This window comes from Arachis ipaensis, chromosome B02 (assembly GCF_000816755.2).
Source record: "Arachis ipaensis cultivar K30076 chromosome B02, Araip1.1, whole genome shotgun sequence".
NCBI lineage: Eukaryota > Viridiplantae > Streptophyta > Magnoliopsida > Fabales > Fabaceae > Arachis > Arachis ipaensis.
In genome coordinates this window covers 11455068-11469972 of record NC_029786.2, presented here as the reverse complement: position 1 = coordinate 11469972, position 14905 = coordinate 11455068, and the positions used below count along the sequence as shown (strand labels likewise).

General features: G+C 34.5%; 1 protein-coding gene across 11 annotated transcripts in view; it reads right to left on the bottom strand.

Annotated features, from left to right (window-relative positions):
• The window catches only part of LOC107626874, a 153808-nt gene that overhangs the window by 103557 nt on the left and 35346 nt on the right, over positions 1–14905 (bottom strand). Inside the window, exons 10-14 of one of the 11 annotated variants that reach the window (XM_021115440.1) lie at positions 11084–11090; positions 10312–10976; positions 7608–8904; positions 7287–7379; positions 672–960 (exon numbers count right to left, since the gene is read on the bottom strand). The exons of 9 other annotated variants lie outside the window; for them this stretch is intronic. In XM_021115440.1, coding sequence (XP_020971099.1) covers positions 7639–8904; positions 10312–10976; positions 11084–11090 — 1938 coding nt within the window. In that variant the 3' untranslated portion in view covers positions 672–960; positions 7287–7379; positions 7608–7638. Of the gene's footprint in view, positions 1–671; positions 961–7286; positions 7380–7607; positions 8905–10311; positions 10984–11083; positions 11091–14905 lie in introns of those variants that run through there. One more of the 11 variants, XM_021115441.1, reaches the window with a different exon arrangement.

The following is a 14905-nucleotide window of genomic DNA, read 5'->3' as shown; positions in this document are numbered from 1 at the left end:
AAACTTAGAGTGTAGTATATTCGAGTGATAGTAATAGAAGAGTATGGTGTATTTTTTAGATATTATTAATATGTTTTCGAGAGTTGGGTGTTTGATATGTGGTTGTCTTCTTAGCTAAGCCATTTAGATAGGGTTGTTTTGAAGAACTATTATCCAAGTTTTTAGCTTTAGTAATGGGAGTTGCTATGTTTTGCGTGATTGGATGAAAATAGGTTTTTGTGGTATTTTGTATGTACCTGTTGTATATTTTTCTCCAAGTAAGATTGAAAGTTTTGAATCAATTATAAAAGAAAATAGAGAAAAAATTTATTTTTTTAAACTTCAAAAAAATGTTCGCACAAAAAATGTATTTTACATTTTTTATTAATTTAAAATCATGCTGTCATGAATGTTCTAATAATTACATCGAAATAGATTACTAAGATACTCATTATCTCTATACTCATAGCTAATGCATAAGATCTTATCTAACAATCACATTTTTTAAAAATGAAAAATATACATCATTATTATAGAAGCACATTTTATGCGAGCAAGGAATACACATGTTGAATTTTTATTGAAATATAGGGTCAACTTTATATATGAAAACGATTTTATGCAAAAATATATCTACATACCATTCTCAACTTTATTTTCTTACGAGTTCAACACAAACCACAACCCTTGAATCGTATAAAATTATTACAATTCACTATCATACATAAAAATACACTAGTGTTCTCAATAAATTACAATGCACACACACCTTATATCTTCTATAAAATACAAGATATAATTTTATTGATAAAACACACTTAGTTTATAGCTACCCACTTAAAAGGCAGTCAAACACTTCTTCCTGCATAGTTAGGAACTTATTCATACCACACCATACTACTCAAAAAGAAATGAATATTTGTTGCCATGATGTGATCCACTTATATCCTCTTAATTGCTGCAATTGGTGTCCCATAGAACCTTAAAAATAAAAGTTCATAAACAATTGTGTTAGTGTTTTATCGATTTTTAACAAATCGAAAGTAGTTTAATATCTAATGGTCTGAGAGCAAAATCTACTCTTCTATGAGTACAATTTTCTAAAGTGAATCAAAGGATTTTTTTATTGAACAAAATAAAAGAAAATCTAAAAGATAAATAAAGTAATTCGAAAATAAATTGATTGGAATTGAAATAAATTACATTGAATTTAAAAGATCAGTAAAATGCCTTTCGGTAAAATCAAAGGACTTTTAAAATCCAAAATAAAGTACAGAAACTTAAAGGAAAACAGGAAAGACAACTTGCTTGAAAGGTAAATTCGCAAAAAAAAGTAAAAGTTTCAAGAAAGTTAAAGGAAATGTAAAGACATGGAAGGAACTCTATAGAAAAATGACTCGAATATAGACTCAGTAAATCGCTGGTATATGAGTGTGCCTGAGTACTTTTTCTAAAGTAAAGTTCCAACCTCTTCTTCATCGATCTTTTATCTATTTATTAAAGTCTCCGACCAATCAAATTCAAGAGTAACTTCCGTGTGTGTTAATCTTCGAGTAACCGTTCCCGCTCTTTCTGTACCAGGTATGTAACTGCTAAAAATCAACTTCAAAAACCTTTATTCATCGACTGGCTTCTGGCCTCCTGCTTCTCGTTCCTCGATAAACCTTTCTCGATACTACCTCCATTTCTTGAAATAGAAATCCATTATATTTTGAGCACGGTATTTCTCGAAACCAAATATTTTCGATCAACAAATTGCCCCCTTAGAATTAACCTATTTTTCAATATTATTTAAGAATGAAACACTTAATTCTATCTCGTTTAACTTTGCTACTATAATCAATAACTTTGTTTTGAATGAAATTTATTAATTTTCATTTATTTGTACCCACTATGGCACATTCTTCATTACTAACCGTTTCTCTTTCTTCTACTTCACCTTCTCAAAAAAGCTTTCAAATTCAAATTTGAAAAAATTGAAATACAAAATGGTAGCGTTACTTAACTTTTTATTTCCGTTTGAGAAATTTCTCACCATCTGCATAATGTCCTCTTTCCGTCTCCTAACTTTCATCTTTCTCCTCAAAAACTTTTTACTATTATTCTCCGAACTTTCTTGTACAAACTTTCCCTCCCTAACCAAATCAATCATTAGGCTTCTTTTTGGTATACTCATCAATGGCTTCCCCTTCTGTTCCAAGAACATTATCTGCCTATGACAAAAGCAAAGACGTTGCAATCGAAGCCTTTGAACAATCGAATTTGAAGGTTTTGAATCGATTCAATGATGTTATCATCAAAGATCCTAAGAGCTTGCCAACTGACAAAAGGATTCTCATCCCCTTTACTGCCGACGATGACTCATGTTGCTTCGTTGGTCCTTTACAAACTTTGGAATACACCAAGAAGAATGCTCATTTCTTCCCGAGCACTGAAAGAGAAGATTTGCTTATCAAGTAAGACTTTTTTGTTGCCCCCTTCATTGACCACAAAAAGCCTTTCAGAAACAATCCTAAAATCACCTCTCAAAATGCTGACTTCCGTGCCTGGTACCAATGCCTCGAACCTGCAAAAGGCGACGTTTGGAAAGCACATGGCATCCATGACCTTCTTTGTCTCTCTCACTTTACACCAACCACTCACCATTGGATGATTGGAACTGCCCAGTGTTTCTGGAATAAAACCACTAATAATTTTCACCTCCCTTGTGGAATGATATGGCCCATACTTTTTGATGTCATTGCCATTACTGGGCTCCTGATAAACTACCCCGAGGTAACATTTGACATGAAACCAACTAACTCCTATAAGATAACCCAAAAGAATTCTTATAGTGATTTTCTTAGTCACTATATGGCCATGGAGATGATCTTGTGACTGATGAAGAAAACGTTGCTTTCTTATATTACTGGTTGAATGACATTGTCTTCTGTTCAAGGAGCATTCAAATGTAGAAGTTATTCCTTCTACTGGTCGCCTTCCTCCACGAAGGTCACAAGTTCAACTTGGCCAAGTTAATCTTGGGGCATTTATATGATGAAATGGGGCACTTAATTGACTATCTTCAAAATAGATCTTCAATCAGAGTGGGTGGTCCCCTTTGGCTTTTACAAATATGACTCAATGTCGTTTTTGAAAAATATGTGAAATAAGGTGGGGGCACCTCTTTGGAAAAATAACATATCAAAGGCTTTCGATTAGTTCCTTTCCATCCAAATTTCGAGAATACCTCTTCGACTAAAGACCTTTTCTGGGATGTATTCTCATTACTTCATTCATGCAAAAGCTTTCAGAACAAAGAATTGATGTTTACCCCTTTTTTACGTCGAAGTTGTGGATCGGCTTGGTTCGAACGACTTCTCTTCCCCACTACTGATGATGACAACAACTTGGCTAACACAACTTGGGTTAAATTTCTTGTTGCTTAGGTATTTCCAATAGGAATACCTCAATACAAGAAAGAGCAATTTACAGTGACCCTCCATGCTTCCTACTACATTGCAAGACAAATGGGCTTCTCTCAAGCTCTTCTAGCACCTGTTCCTCAAAAAGAATGTGCCCTTTGTCACATCAAATTCAAATTGAAGAAAAGTATCCAAAATTGCCTCAAAGTCAACAATTCACATCGAAGTCACTACTCTCATTTGCTTTACATTCGTAGTGAATCGTCACTAAGTCTTTTGTCGAGTGGTGGAACAATTACTATTCTCAATACAATTATACCTTGGACGAGATTAAAAGATCTTCAATTAAAACTCTCCAAGAAGCCGAGGCCTCACCCAAAAAATCTCAGAAAAGAAAAATCGGCACTTCTAAGAAACCCAAGCAACCAAGACAGAAGGTCCAAAAAATTTCAACAAAAACCTCCAAACCTGCAAGGGTAAGTACTTGGTTAACTTTTCCTATCAAACCTCTTCTCATCATACATCTTTTAATAAACCTTATATTAAACTGTTCAATCTTTAATTCAGAAACAATCATCAAGTGAAAGCACTTCTGACGAGAGCCAACAACCATCCCAATCGAATATTTTTTCCTCATCTTCTGATGGTTCTAATTCAGAAAACTCCTCAGAGACTTCTTCATTCCCACATCTCCTTCCTAGGAGATCTGTCCAAGTAAAATTATTCACCAATTTAAACTTGTTCTTATCAACTTCGAATTCTTTCACTTACAAACATTTCTATCATGACAAAGGCTGGGAGGGCTGCTTAATCCATTCCTTTCTCACCGATTACACAAATCGATCCAAAAAAGCGAGGGAACTAAAATAGATTGGGATCTCAGGAACCTCACTCCTCTACTCAAGCCATCATTGTCATGGTCGAACCCATCTAAATTATCCCACCATTGATTGTCAAAAAACAAATCTTGGTGGACTTGAGCCAAGAAAAATCCCCTTTTCCTCAAGCTATGAACAATTTTACTCCTTCTTCTCCTATTAATGCCAATTGTATTATCAACTCTCCAACTTCACAAACCCTCAACTCGCTTGATCGAGATACTAGAGCAACAATACCTTCTCCTTCGAGATCTCCAAGTCCAAAAGAACTAGTCGAGCCATCTTCTTCACAAGGCCCCGAACCTTCAAAGGAAATTCCAGCCGCTGCCCCCAACCTTCAGGATGCTGACTTAGCTAAACCTGTGGCTGTCTTGACCAAAATCACTCAAGAAGAAGAAATTCCTATCTCGAGCCTAATTACCGAAGATCTGCCAATACTAAATCTCCCTGCAGATCTCACTTCTACAACTCTCGAGCAATTAATCTCTCTTCTTAGGCTATTAACCCATATTGCTAACGAATGGATTGCACAAAATGATTTGAATAGCCTCCTATCTAACATCTTAAGTTCTTCTCTTAAATTTCAAGTTCCACCTCATTTTTCTTTGATATTGAGAAGGTTCACAAGGGTTTCCAACAATTTTGCCATCTCTCAAGACAGACTAAAGGAAGCCAAAGAAAGAATGGCCAAGATCAAGAAGGAACCGAAAGAAGTTGGCACTATCTACCAGTCGATACAAAAGTCATACAAGGAATTTGACCTAAGAGTTGCTCAAGCTGCTAGTACCCAAGCTTATTTTAACAACAAAAAAAAAAGAACTCAAGAGAGAACTTGCCAGGATTCAAGAAAGGGAAGCTGAATTAGCAGGGCCCCATGCTGCAGCACAGCAAAAGAAACAAGAGCTTTTCAAAGAACTTTGCAAGCTGGAAGATAAACAAGAAAAAGTCAGAAGAAGATACAACAAGGCACAAAATGAAGAGCATGACGAAATCCAAACTTATTCTTCTCTCGAAAGCGAAAGAGTTCAACTTCGCTACGAACTTGAGGAACTGTTGGCACCCTTCTTGCCCAAAATTTAATTCTGACTATAACTTTTTCTTTCACTTGTACCCTCTTTTATATATTTAGACTTTATCTTCTATACATCAATATTGCTTTAAATACTTCCCATTTATCGACTTAACCACATTATTAGAATCAATATCTTTAATTCGATACGCGTTTCCGCAATACAAATCAATCACCTGAAAAGGTCCTTCCTAATTATGGGGCCATTTACCAAAAAATTTTGACTTCCTTTCTGTTGGTAATATGACTTTTAACACTAACTCTCCTACGCTAAAGCACTTCTCTTTCATTCGACAGTTATAACTTCGAACAATACTATTCTTCTGATGAATCATATTCTCGAGTGCTAAAACGCGTTCTTGATCTAAATCATTCAACTCATCATACATTGCATTCCAGTAATCTTTAATCGGTAAATCATCTTGCCTCATTACTCTTAAAGTGTTAAAATTAATTTCTAATGGCAACAGTGCGTCATGGCCATACACCAATTTATAAGGAGATGTATTTGTCAATCCCCTAGGTGAATTTCGATAAGCCCACAATACTTGGTTTAAAATCTCATGCCAAGTTCGAGGTTTGCGACCAGTTTGCTTTTTAATCAAGTTAATCAAAATTTTATTTGCTGCCTCAACTTGACCATTCGCTTGTGCATAATATGGAGTCGAAGTTACCATAATAATGTTCCTCAAGGCTGGAAAATTTCTAATGCGTTGACTTATAAACATAGTCCCTTGATCAGTACTCAAAGTTCGAGAAATCCTAAATCGATGAATTATGTATTCCTATATGAAATCAATAATTTCAGTTTGACTTGCCTCTACTCAAGGAACAAACTCAATCCACTTTGTAAAACAATCGACTGCCACTAGGATAAATTTATGATTCTTCGAGGAGGGTGGATGTATTATTCCAATCAAATCCAAATCCCACCCTTGAAATGGCCAAAGTTTAATAATTGAATGCAACTCAGAAGGTGGAATCTGTTGTATCACTCCATGCCGCTGACACTTCTAGCATGCTTTTGCATAATCAATGCAATCTTTAATCATAGATGACCAATATATTTGATTTCGTCGAAGTACCTATTTCATTTTTATCCCAACTTGATGAGCACCACATATACCTCTGGGAACTTCTCCAAGAACAATGTCTTTATCCAATTTACTTAGATACCTAGAAAGGCTACCATTAATGCCTTTCTTGTACAATTCATCAGCCGTCAATATGAAGTTCATTGCTTTTAATTTAATTTTTCGATCCACTTGATTACTGGAATTTTTCAAATATTCAGCAATTGATTTTCTCCAATTATCTCTTTCTTCAATGGGTACCAAAATTTGACGAATTTTTGCCAATTTTTCCAAAATTTTAGGGAATACTCTATATCAATGTCGATGTGATTTGGACCAACTCATTAGCAATCTCATTCTGAATCCTTGAAATATGAACCAAAGATACTTTTTGAAAAGGCACTAATAACTCTCATGCTTAACCAATCAAATTCAAGAGTAACTTTCACGTGTGTTAATCTTCGAGTAACCGTTCCCGCTCTTTCTGTACCACGTCAGTAACTGCTAAAAATCAACTTCAAATAACCTTTATTCCTCGACTGAGTACATTGATTGGCTCCTGCTTCTCATTTCTCAACAAAACCTTTCTTGATATAACCTCCATTCCTTGAAATAGAAATCCATTACATTTCGAGTACGGTATTTTTTGAAACTAAATATTTTCGATCGACAGTTAGATATTGGTTGAAGTTAAAAAAAATACAAGGTTGAAAAAGACAAACTCTTCATAATTTGAGTTGAATGATTGTTACAATGTTACCCAAATTTATTAAAGTAAAACTTTTCTGTAGCAAAAAGAAATATGTAGCTGCATCATGTTAATTATTTTCTCAAAAATAAATAAATAAATAAATAAATAAAAAATAAAAAATAAAAACCTTACCAACCATCCTTCGGTTGCTCCTTGATTAGACTACTAGTTTTGCTGGTAACAAATACATTGAAAATAAGCTTCTCTGAGCAAGCAACAAATTTCCTGCAAGAATTTATATACAAGAGCTAGTTAACTCAAGTTACATTAATTATAACCGTTCTTTAATTTATTAAATTCTCACAAAGGACAAACATTGGATAATAAAATGAGCAATGAAGGAAGCAAATTAAATGACATTCCAAAACAAAAACTTGCCCCCATTGTTTTGGTGCAGTGTATAACACGAAAAGTAAAAAAAGATGTAAATTAAGCAAATAGAAAATAACTTACATATTCAATTATGATTGTACTAATTAACTCATCAATGCTGTTTCCTTCGTTTCTCAAATTGTTGACTGACTGCAACATTTAGATTATCTTTCGAACAAATCACTCCATCTATCTCCACCTTCCATAATTTAGGTGCTTCCACGTCACCGTGTGAGAAAGTTTTCATGATCTTGCATTGACTGATCCCAACGCTCAAGTAGAAGGTTTGGAATTTCAAAGTTGACTTTCCCGTGAAAAAGCTTCCAAGTTTTGGCAATTCGCCTAGATACAGCTGCCAGAAGTGTTGGAATGTGAGGTCATGTGGCTCGTCTGCCTCCTGTGTTGCTAATATTACTGTTTTTAATGACTCACATTTGAAAATCTTCATATAAAACAAATTTTGCAAGTTTTTGGCAGTTGAGAATGTGAACATATACTCCAATTTGTTGCATTCAGTGACCTCGACTTTCTTTAGAGATGGGAAATTCAAAGTTGATGAGTTTCCGATGAAAAAACTTTCAAGTTTTGGCAATTCACTAAGAGTCAGATTTTCAAGGTCTGGGAATGTGAGATCTTCGTGTTGTTTGTTTGCCTCTTGTGTTGCCAAAACTACTGTTTTCAATGACTCACATTTGGAAATCTTAATCAAATATAAAATTTTCAAGCTTTTGGCAATTGAGAATGTGAACATGTACTCCAATCTGTTGCATTCAGTAACCTCGACTATCCATAGAGATGGAAAATTCAAAATTGACTTTCCTTTGTAGAAGCTTTCAAGTTTTGGTATCTGGCTAAGAGACAGTTTCTGAAGATTTTTGAATATGATGACACCATGATCATCATCATGTGGTTGATAATCCACCATTAAACTTTCGAGTGCTTCACAGTTGGATATGTGCAACTCTTCAAGTTGAACAAGACATTTGGCGGTTGAAAAAGTGAACAAATACTTCAAAGATGTACAACCCTCAAGTTTCAGCCATGTGAGATTAGAGGAGGCCACCCAGGTGTGCTGTAACCCAATGGATTCAAGCTTGTGCAGATTCCTCAGTTCCAATGCTCGAACAAGCAGCTGTGAATGAATAATCTCAGGCATTTTTGAGGGAAATATCTCTTTGAAAGCACTGTCGGCTACCCCAAGCACCTGAATATTGGGAAAGAAATCAAAGGCAGATGCGGCATCTGAGTCATGAATATCATTAAAGCCCTGCAATATCAGGTATTTTATGTTTTGGGGGTCCAAATGAAGCAGTTCTTTGTCAAGCATCATCACACCTGCCTTGTCTATTAACAGTCGCTCTAAGTGAGGGGTAACAACCTGCTCCATTGGATTCAAACTTAGTAAGAAGGACAACACACCATCATCATGACATGACAACATAATTTACCTTCTCTGTTTTTTAAATGTTGCAAAATGCGTAAAGTATTCCAAATAAAATAAAATAAATGAAGCATGCAGAAGCTTATAAGTTAAACATGTGTTAAGAAATTACTCTTCTTGATGATGAAGATAATATCAATTGTTTGTCATAAAAGATGATTTTACTCGATCAATATAGCTTTTGTTATAAATAAAAAAAAGATTTCACATGACAATTGAATTCAAATTAAAAAATATTTTAAATAAAAAGATCAATTTGTTCAACAATAAATAACGAATTTAATAAAGAATTTGACCATTTTTTTAGTTACACAAAAGTATTAAACGAATGTTAGAGGACCATCAAAATTTATTACTTTTGGCAATTACTTAGCCATCAATGTTTAAAAGTATGGGATAAAATATGTTGTTAGATTACTAGACTAAAAAAATTGAGTTGATGGCTAAGTGATGACCAAAAACAATAAATTTTGATGGTCTCCTAACATTTCTCAAAATATTATTATGACAAAGTGTATGACATAGTTGAGTGTTTTTTTTTAAATAAAAGATTAACTGACTATTTTTTGTCTTTCTATTTAAAATTTATAAATACTTTTCTAACATTTCTCAAAATATTATTATGACAAAGTGTATGACATAGTTGAGTGTTTTTTTTTTTAAATAAAAGATTAACTGACTATTTTTTGTCTTTCTATTTAAAATTTATAAATACTTTTAATTCAATCCTAAACTCAAAATAAAAGTCACCTCTTTTGAGCTCATTGCCAAATGATAATTTATTATAGATAATTTCAAAAATATTAATTGACACTATATTTAAAATATACGAGGGAGACAAACGAATGGAGTTAATTTTTTTCAATAAGCATATTTTCAAAAGAAAGATAGAAGTATATTTTTTTAAAGTGATATCATGAAAGAATTAAAATCAGCTCAATATTATATGTATATTTTTAATCCTGGGAGCACCTTTTTGACAAAAAATTAAACTATCTTAATGAATTTTTTGGAGACATGATCTAAAATTATGTATAACAGGTTATTAAATATAAATTAGTATATGCATAATGCATATGCAATGTTTATATGTGGCAAGCTTCTCACATTAGATACTGCATGCATTTGGGTCATTATGAGTGTACAAGAATTCGAATATATAAAGTGTTTGGATCGGTACACTACAGATATATTAAGAAATAAAATATGAATGAGCTACTTATTATGATAAATAAAATGAAGTCTCCTCAAAACTACATATTCCATGGAGAAATAAGCATATTATATATAAAGTTAAGCAGACTAGAAATATTATGAATACTTTTGAAGTAGGAGCTTTCGTACCTTTACAGCGGAATCTGTTGGGAATTTCTTGAACAATTTACAATGACAAACATCCAATTCTATTAATTCGGGCCAATTTAGAATTCGCATTCCAGCATAAATGTATGTAAGATTTGGCAGATTGTTTAGAGTCAATGAAGTTAGCTTAGGAAACATTATATGCTCCTTATTATTTATTTCTTTATTGTCTGCTGCTTCATCTTTTGTGACAATTTCGATTAATTCTTCACAATTCTTCACTTCTAACCTTTGTATGTTACCCTTGTCAACTGATTCTGGGAACACCGATTTTATGCTTGCACATTCATCAACAATAACCTCCTCCAGTTTTGGAAGATTGAGCTTTCCTTCAGAATCTTTGTTCCAAACGTGGCTCAGATTTGGAAGTTTCTCCAAAATCAATTTCTTCAAAGGAATAACAATATCTGTTGGTATATCTTTGACTTCAAATATGGCCTCAATAGAATTGCATCTCCGCACTTCCAACTCTTGTAATCTACTCAAGAATGAAAGTAAATAAGAAGGTAGTATTGCGGTTGTAAAAAATTCATCACACCCTTCCACCACCAGACGTTCCAAATTGAAACCAGAGAAGAAGGCCTCAGCTGGGATATGCACTTTACCAAGCCATAAATCTTTCAGCTCTGGGTGATCTCCAAGAACAACTTGTTCCTGAATTTCGTAATGTCAGGAAAGTAGATATAATAAAAAGGATTTTCATGAATCAATGATAAAAAACTTGTAAACAATACTGCTATGTAAAGAGGTAGACGATATTTCTTTTTTGAGAAAAAAAAACCTATTGAAACCTATTATCATTCTAAAATCAGATAATGCTTGTAAACAATAATACTACTTCAATAAAAGATGCTTTCAATAATTTAAGAAAAATTTATTGTTTACCTATACCTTTTATATTTACCCACATTAATTATTTTGTCAAAATTATTTTAACTAATTATATTTCTTTTGGCCTGACCATAAAACATTTATATCTGAATTACACGTATAATATATGGTTAATATTATGTATATGCTAATTTCTTTATGAGATACCTATATACAATTAAACATTTATATGCTTGCTGTAAGGTATCAGTAGCTTAATAATGAAGTAGCGATTACAGAGAAAAGGGATGGAAGAAGAAGAAAAATACTTTATTATAATAGTGAAAACATGAATTATAGATAGTTGAGGGTGTAACTAACTCCTATAACTAACTCCTGTAACTAACTCCAGCTGAGCTGGCACAACTACTTGCTAGCAACTGTAGAAGCTTCTAGAGTGAATTCTTGTATGTACTACACTAACATGCTCCCTTAAAACAAGGGTATTCTATGATGCTACATCAAAGACTCTTGGCAGGCTCCTGAATTTAAGAAAGGTTGTGGCTGAGAGAAGTTTAGTTATGGTGTCGGCCATTAGTCTTGATGAGCTGGGATATGCTGGACAAAAATTTCTTTTCTGGTTACATAGTCTCGAACAAAGGATTGGTTGAGGACAAAGTGCTTGGATTTGTTGTACAAAGTTGGGTTGGCAGAGAGCAGGACTACACTTTAATTATTGCAGTACACCACAGGCTTGGTTGAGCATGAAATTCTGATTTCACTGAGAAGGTTTTGAAGCCAGACAATTTCAATCACTGTATCTGCGATCTCCCTAAATTCAACTTTAGTACTGCTCTTTGATGCTGTTGTTTGCTTTCTGCTAGCCCAGGAAACCATGTTGGAGCCAAGATAGATGCCATATCCATTAGTTGACTTGCGATCATCAATGTCACTGGCCCAATCAGAGTCGCAAAAGCCATAGATTCTGAAGCTTGTAAATTTGTTGAACCTGAGACCATATTGTGTAGTGTCTACCAAATACTTGAGAATTCTTTTTATTGCCTTCTAGTAGGACTCAAGAGGGTTATGAAGGAACTGGGCTACCTTATTCATTGAGAAGGAAATTTTGGGCCTTGTGATTGTGGCATACTGCAGACCACCCACTATGGATTTAAACAAAGTGGGATTGCTGAATGAGCCATCTCCAAAGATAGACAATTTTAGGGAGGAGGTCATGGGGGTAGGTACAGGCTTTGCATGGGTCATTTCAGCTCTTCTTAAAAGATCCTTAATGTACTTTGTTTGCTTGAGAGTCACTGTGCCATTAGGAATTTTTACAACCTCAATACCAAAGAAGTAGTTCATTTCACCCAACTCTTTTAAGGAAAAGGTGCTGTAAAGTTGAGTCATGAGTGTCTTAATTTCAGTAGAGTCACCAGTTACAAGGATGTCATCGACATACACTAGGATGTATGTAGCCGAAGAGGAGGTAAACTTTGTGAATAAGGAGACATCTGATTGAGTGCTTGTGAAGCCAAATTTTCGAAGTGCAGAGTTGAGTATCGTGAACCAGGATTTAGGGGCTTGTTTGAGTCCATAGAGGGACCTTTGAAGCTTATACAGACTTGAAGAGAGTTTGGGGCCTTGAACCCTTCTAGCTGCTGTATATAAACAGTTTCATGAAGATTCCCATTGAGGAATGCATTATTAAAGTCAAACTGATGAATCTTCCATCCTTTTGCAAGAGCCACACTGAGCATGACTCAAACTGTTGCAGGCCATACCACGGCATTGAAGATCTGATCATAGTCAAACCCTTGGCGTTGGTGAAAACCCTTGGCCACAAACCTTGCCTTGTACTTTTGGATTGTGCCATCAGGATTTTTGTTTATCCTGAAAACCCAGCTGGACCCTATGGGCTCAGAGTGCAAAGGAGGATCAACTAGCTGCCAAGTATAGTTCTTGATCAACGATGGGTATTTCTCCTCCATGGCCTCTCTCCATGGTAGAGTTGCAAGCGCCTCAGCAATTGATTTTGGTAAGGTATTGATAGAGCTTGATGCCAAATTCACTACTACAATGAGCACTTTAGGCTTGAAAATTTCATTTTTGCTCTCGGTTTGCTTGTGGTGCCTGTTCTGGGCAGCAGTCGAAGCAAGGGCAGGGTTGTGGAGTTGAAAAAATGAGGGTCAAGGTGCAGCATTGGAAGGCTACATATTTGGCCCAATCACAACCTGCAATGGAACAATTTCAACGAAATTTGCATTTTCAATATTGTCAATTCTTGTTTCAACAATATTAGTGACCTCAACAGATATAGAAAGTAATGATAAAGACATAGTATTGGAATTAGTGGGAGGTGTATCATGCATGTTTAAGCAAGGAGGGTGAAAGGTGTAAGTAGCTGGAGGTGTAGTGTTTGAGTGTTGTGTATGGTTGGGTTGTGCTTGGTTGAGGAAGAAGGTTGGATAGAGAAACTCATGTTCACAAAAGATAACATTCCTGGAGACGTAGACTCTACCTGAGGGGGATAGACACCTGCATCGTCGCCAGTCCGTCCACAAGCCGCCGCCAGAACCGCGAACAGAGGAGAAGACGTCGCCGCTGTTCGTGCATGCTTCTGCCGCCGTGGAGTGCGTCGCCAGTAATAAAATTGTGAAAGAATAGGAAAATAAAAGAATTGTGAAAGAAAAAGATGAAGAAATTTTATTGATTGTTGATTGATTGAATTGTAAACTATGAAGGTAAAACTAAGTATATATAGAGTATTGGCCTATGAAAGATAAAAGTAGATAAAGATAAGATAGAGATAAAGATAAGGCGAGGCTGAGTTGGGTTCCTACCACCGCCGATCTATCCAGTCTCCATCGCACGAGTCTGGTCGCCGCTGTCGCTTGAGATGGCTACCGGGCTGTCGGATGCATATGCTTCTTCTTCTGCTTCTGCGTTTATGTCTGTTTTTGCTTCTGCTTTGTTTCTGCTTTTGATTCTGCTTCCGATTCTGATTTGATTTATTATTTTTTTGATTGATTTTGTTGTTGAATTTGATGTTGTTGTTTCTGAATTTGAATAATGTGTTATTGTTGGTGTTCTTGAATCTGATTATTAGTATTTAATGGAAGTAAAGGAGGTGATGGTAGTGGAGTAAGGGAGGTGGTGGTGGTGGTGGTGGTAAGTTGCTACTGCTGATGGAGGGTATTTTTGTTCGTAAAAAATTAAAAGGACGATTTTAATACGGAAAAAAATATTAAGGATGATTCTAAATAAAAAATTAGGTTGAGAACGATTTCGATTCTGATATTAAACGTTAGGATCAAAATAGTACTTATCCCTTAAAAAAATTTATATAAAAAGTTAATTAGTAACAGTTATATTTTTGTTTACATATCACTGAATTCTTATGTATTAATAGTATTTTTGTTTTCAAAAATATGCTTCACTTATCCTTTTTTACCTCTTAGTTTGCCTAAATGTCAGGTTATTAAGAAACGTAAAATCAATCTAAAAAAATTACTAAATAACATTTAACTAGCAAAAAAAGAAAGACAGTAGTTGATGAGTAATTCTAAATGAACTTATTAATGAAGAATTTAGTTATATATTAGGATAGAAAAATGAGAACGAAAAGTAGTATGAAACAAAATAAAAAGAAAAAGTTAAAGTTAAAGTAATTAATAATAAAGTAACAATGGAGTGCGTATATACACTTATATACTATAATGTAATAATCTCTTTGTTTTACAATAATTTCAACAAAAAAAAAAAA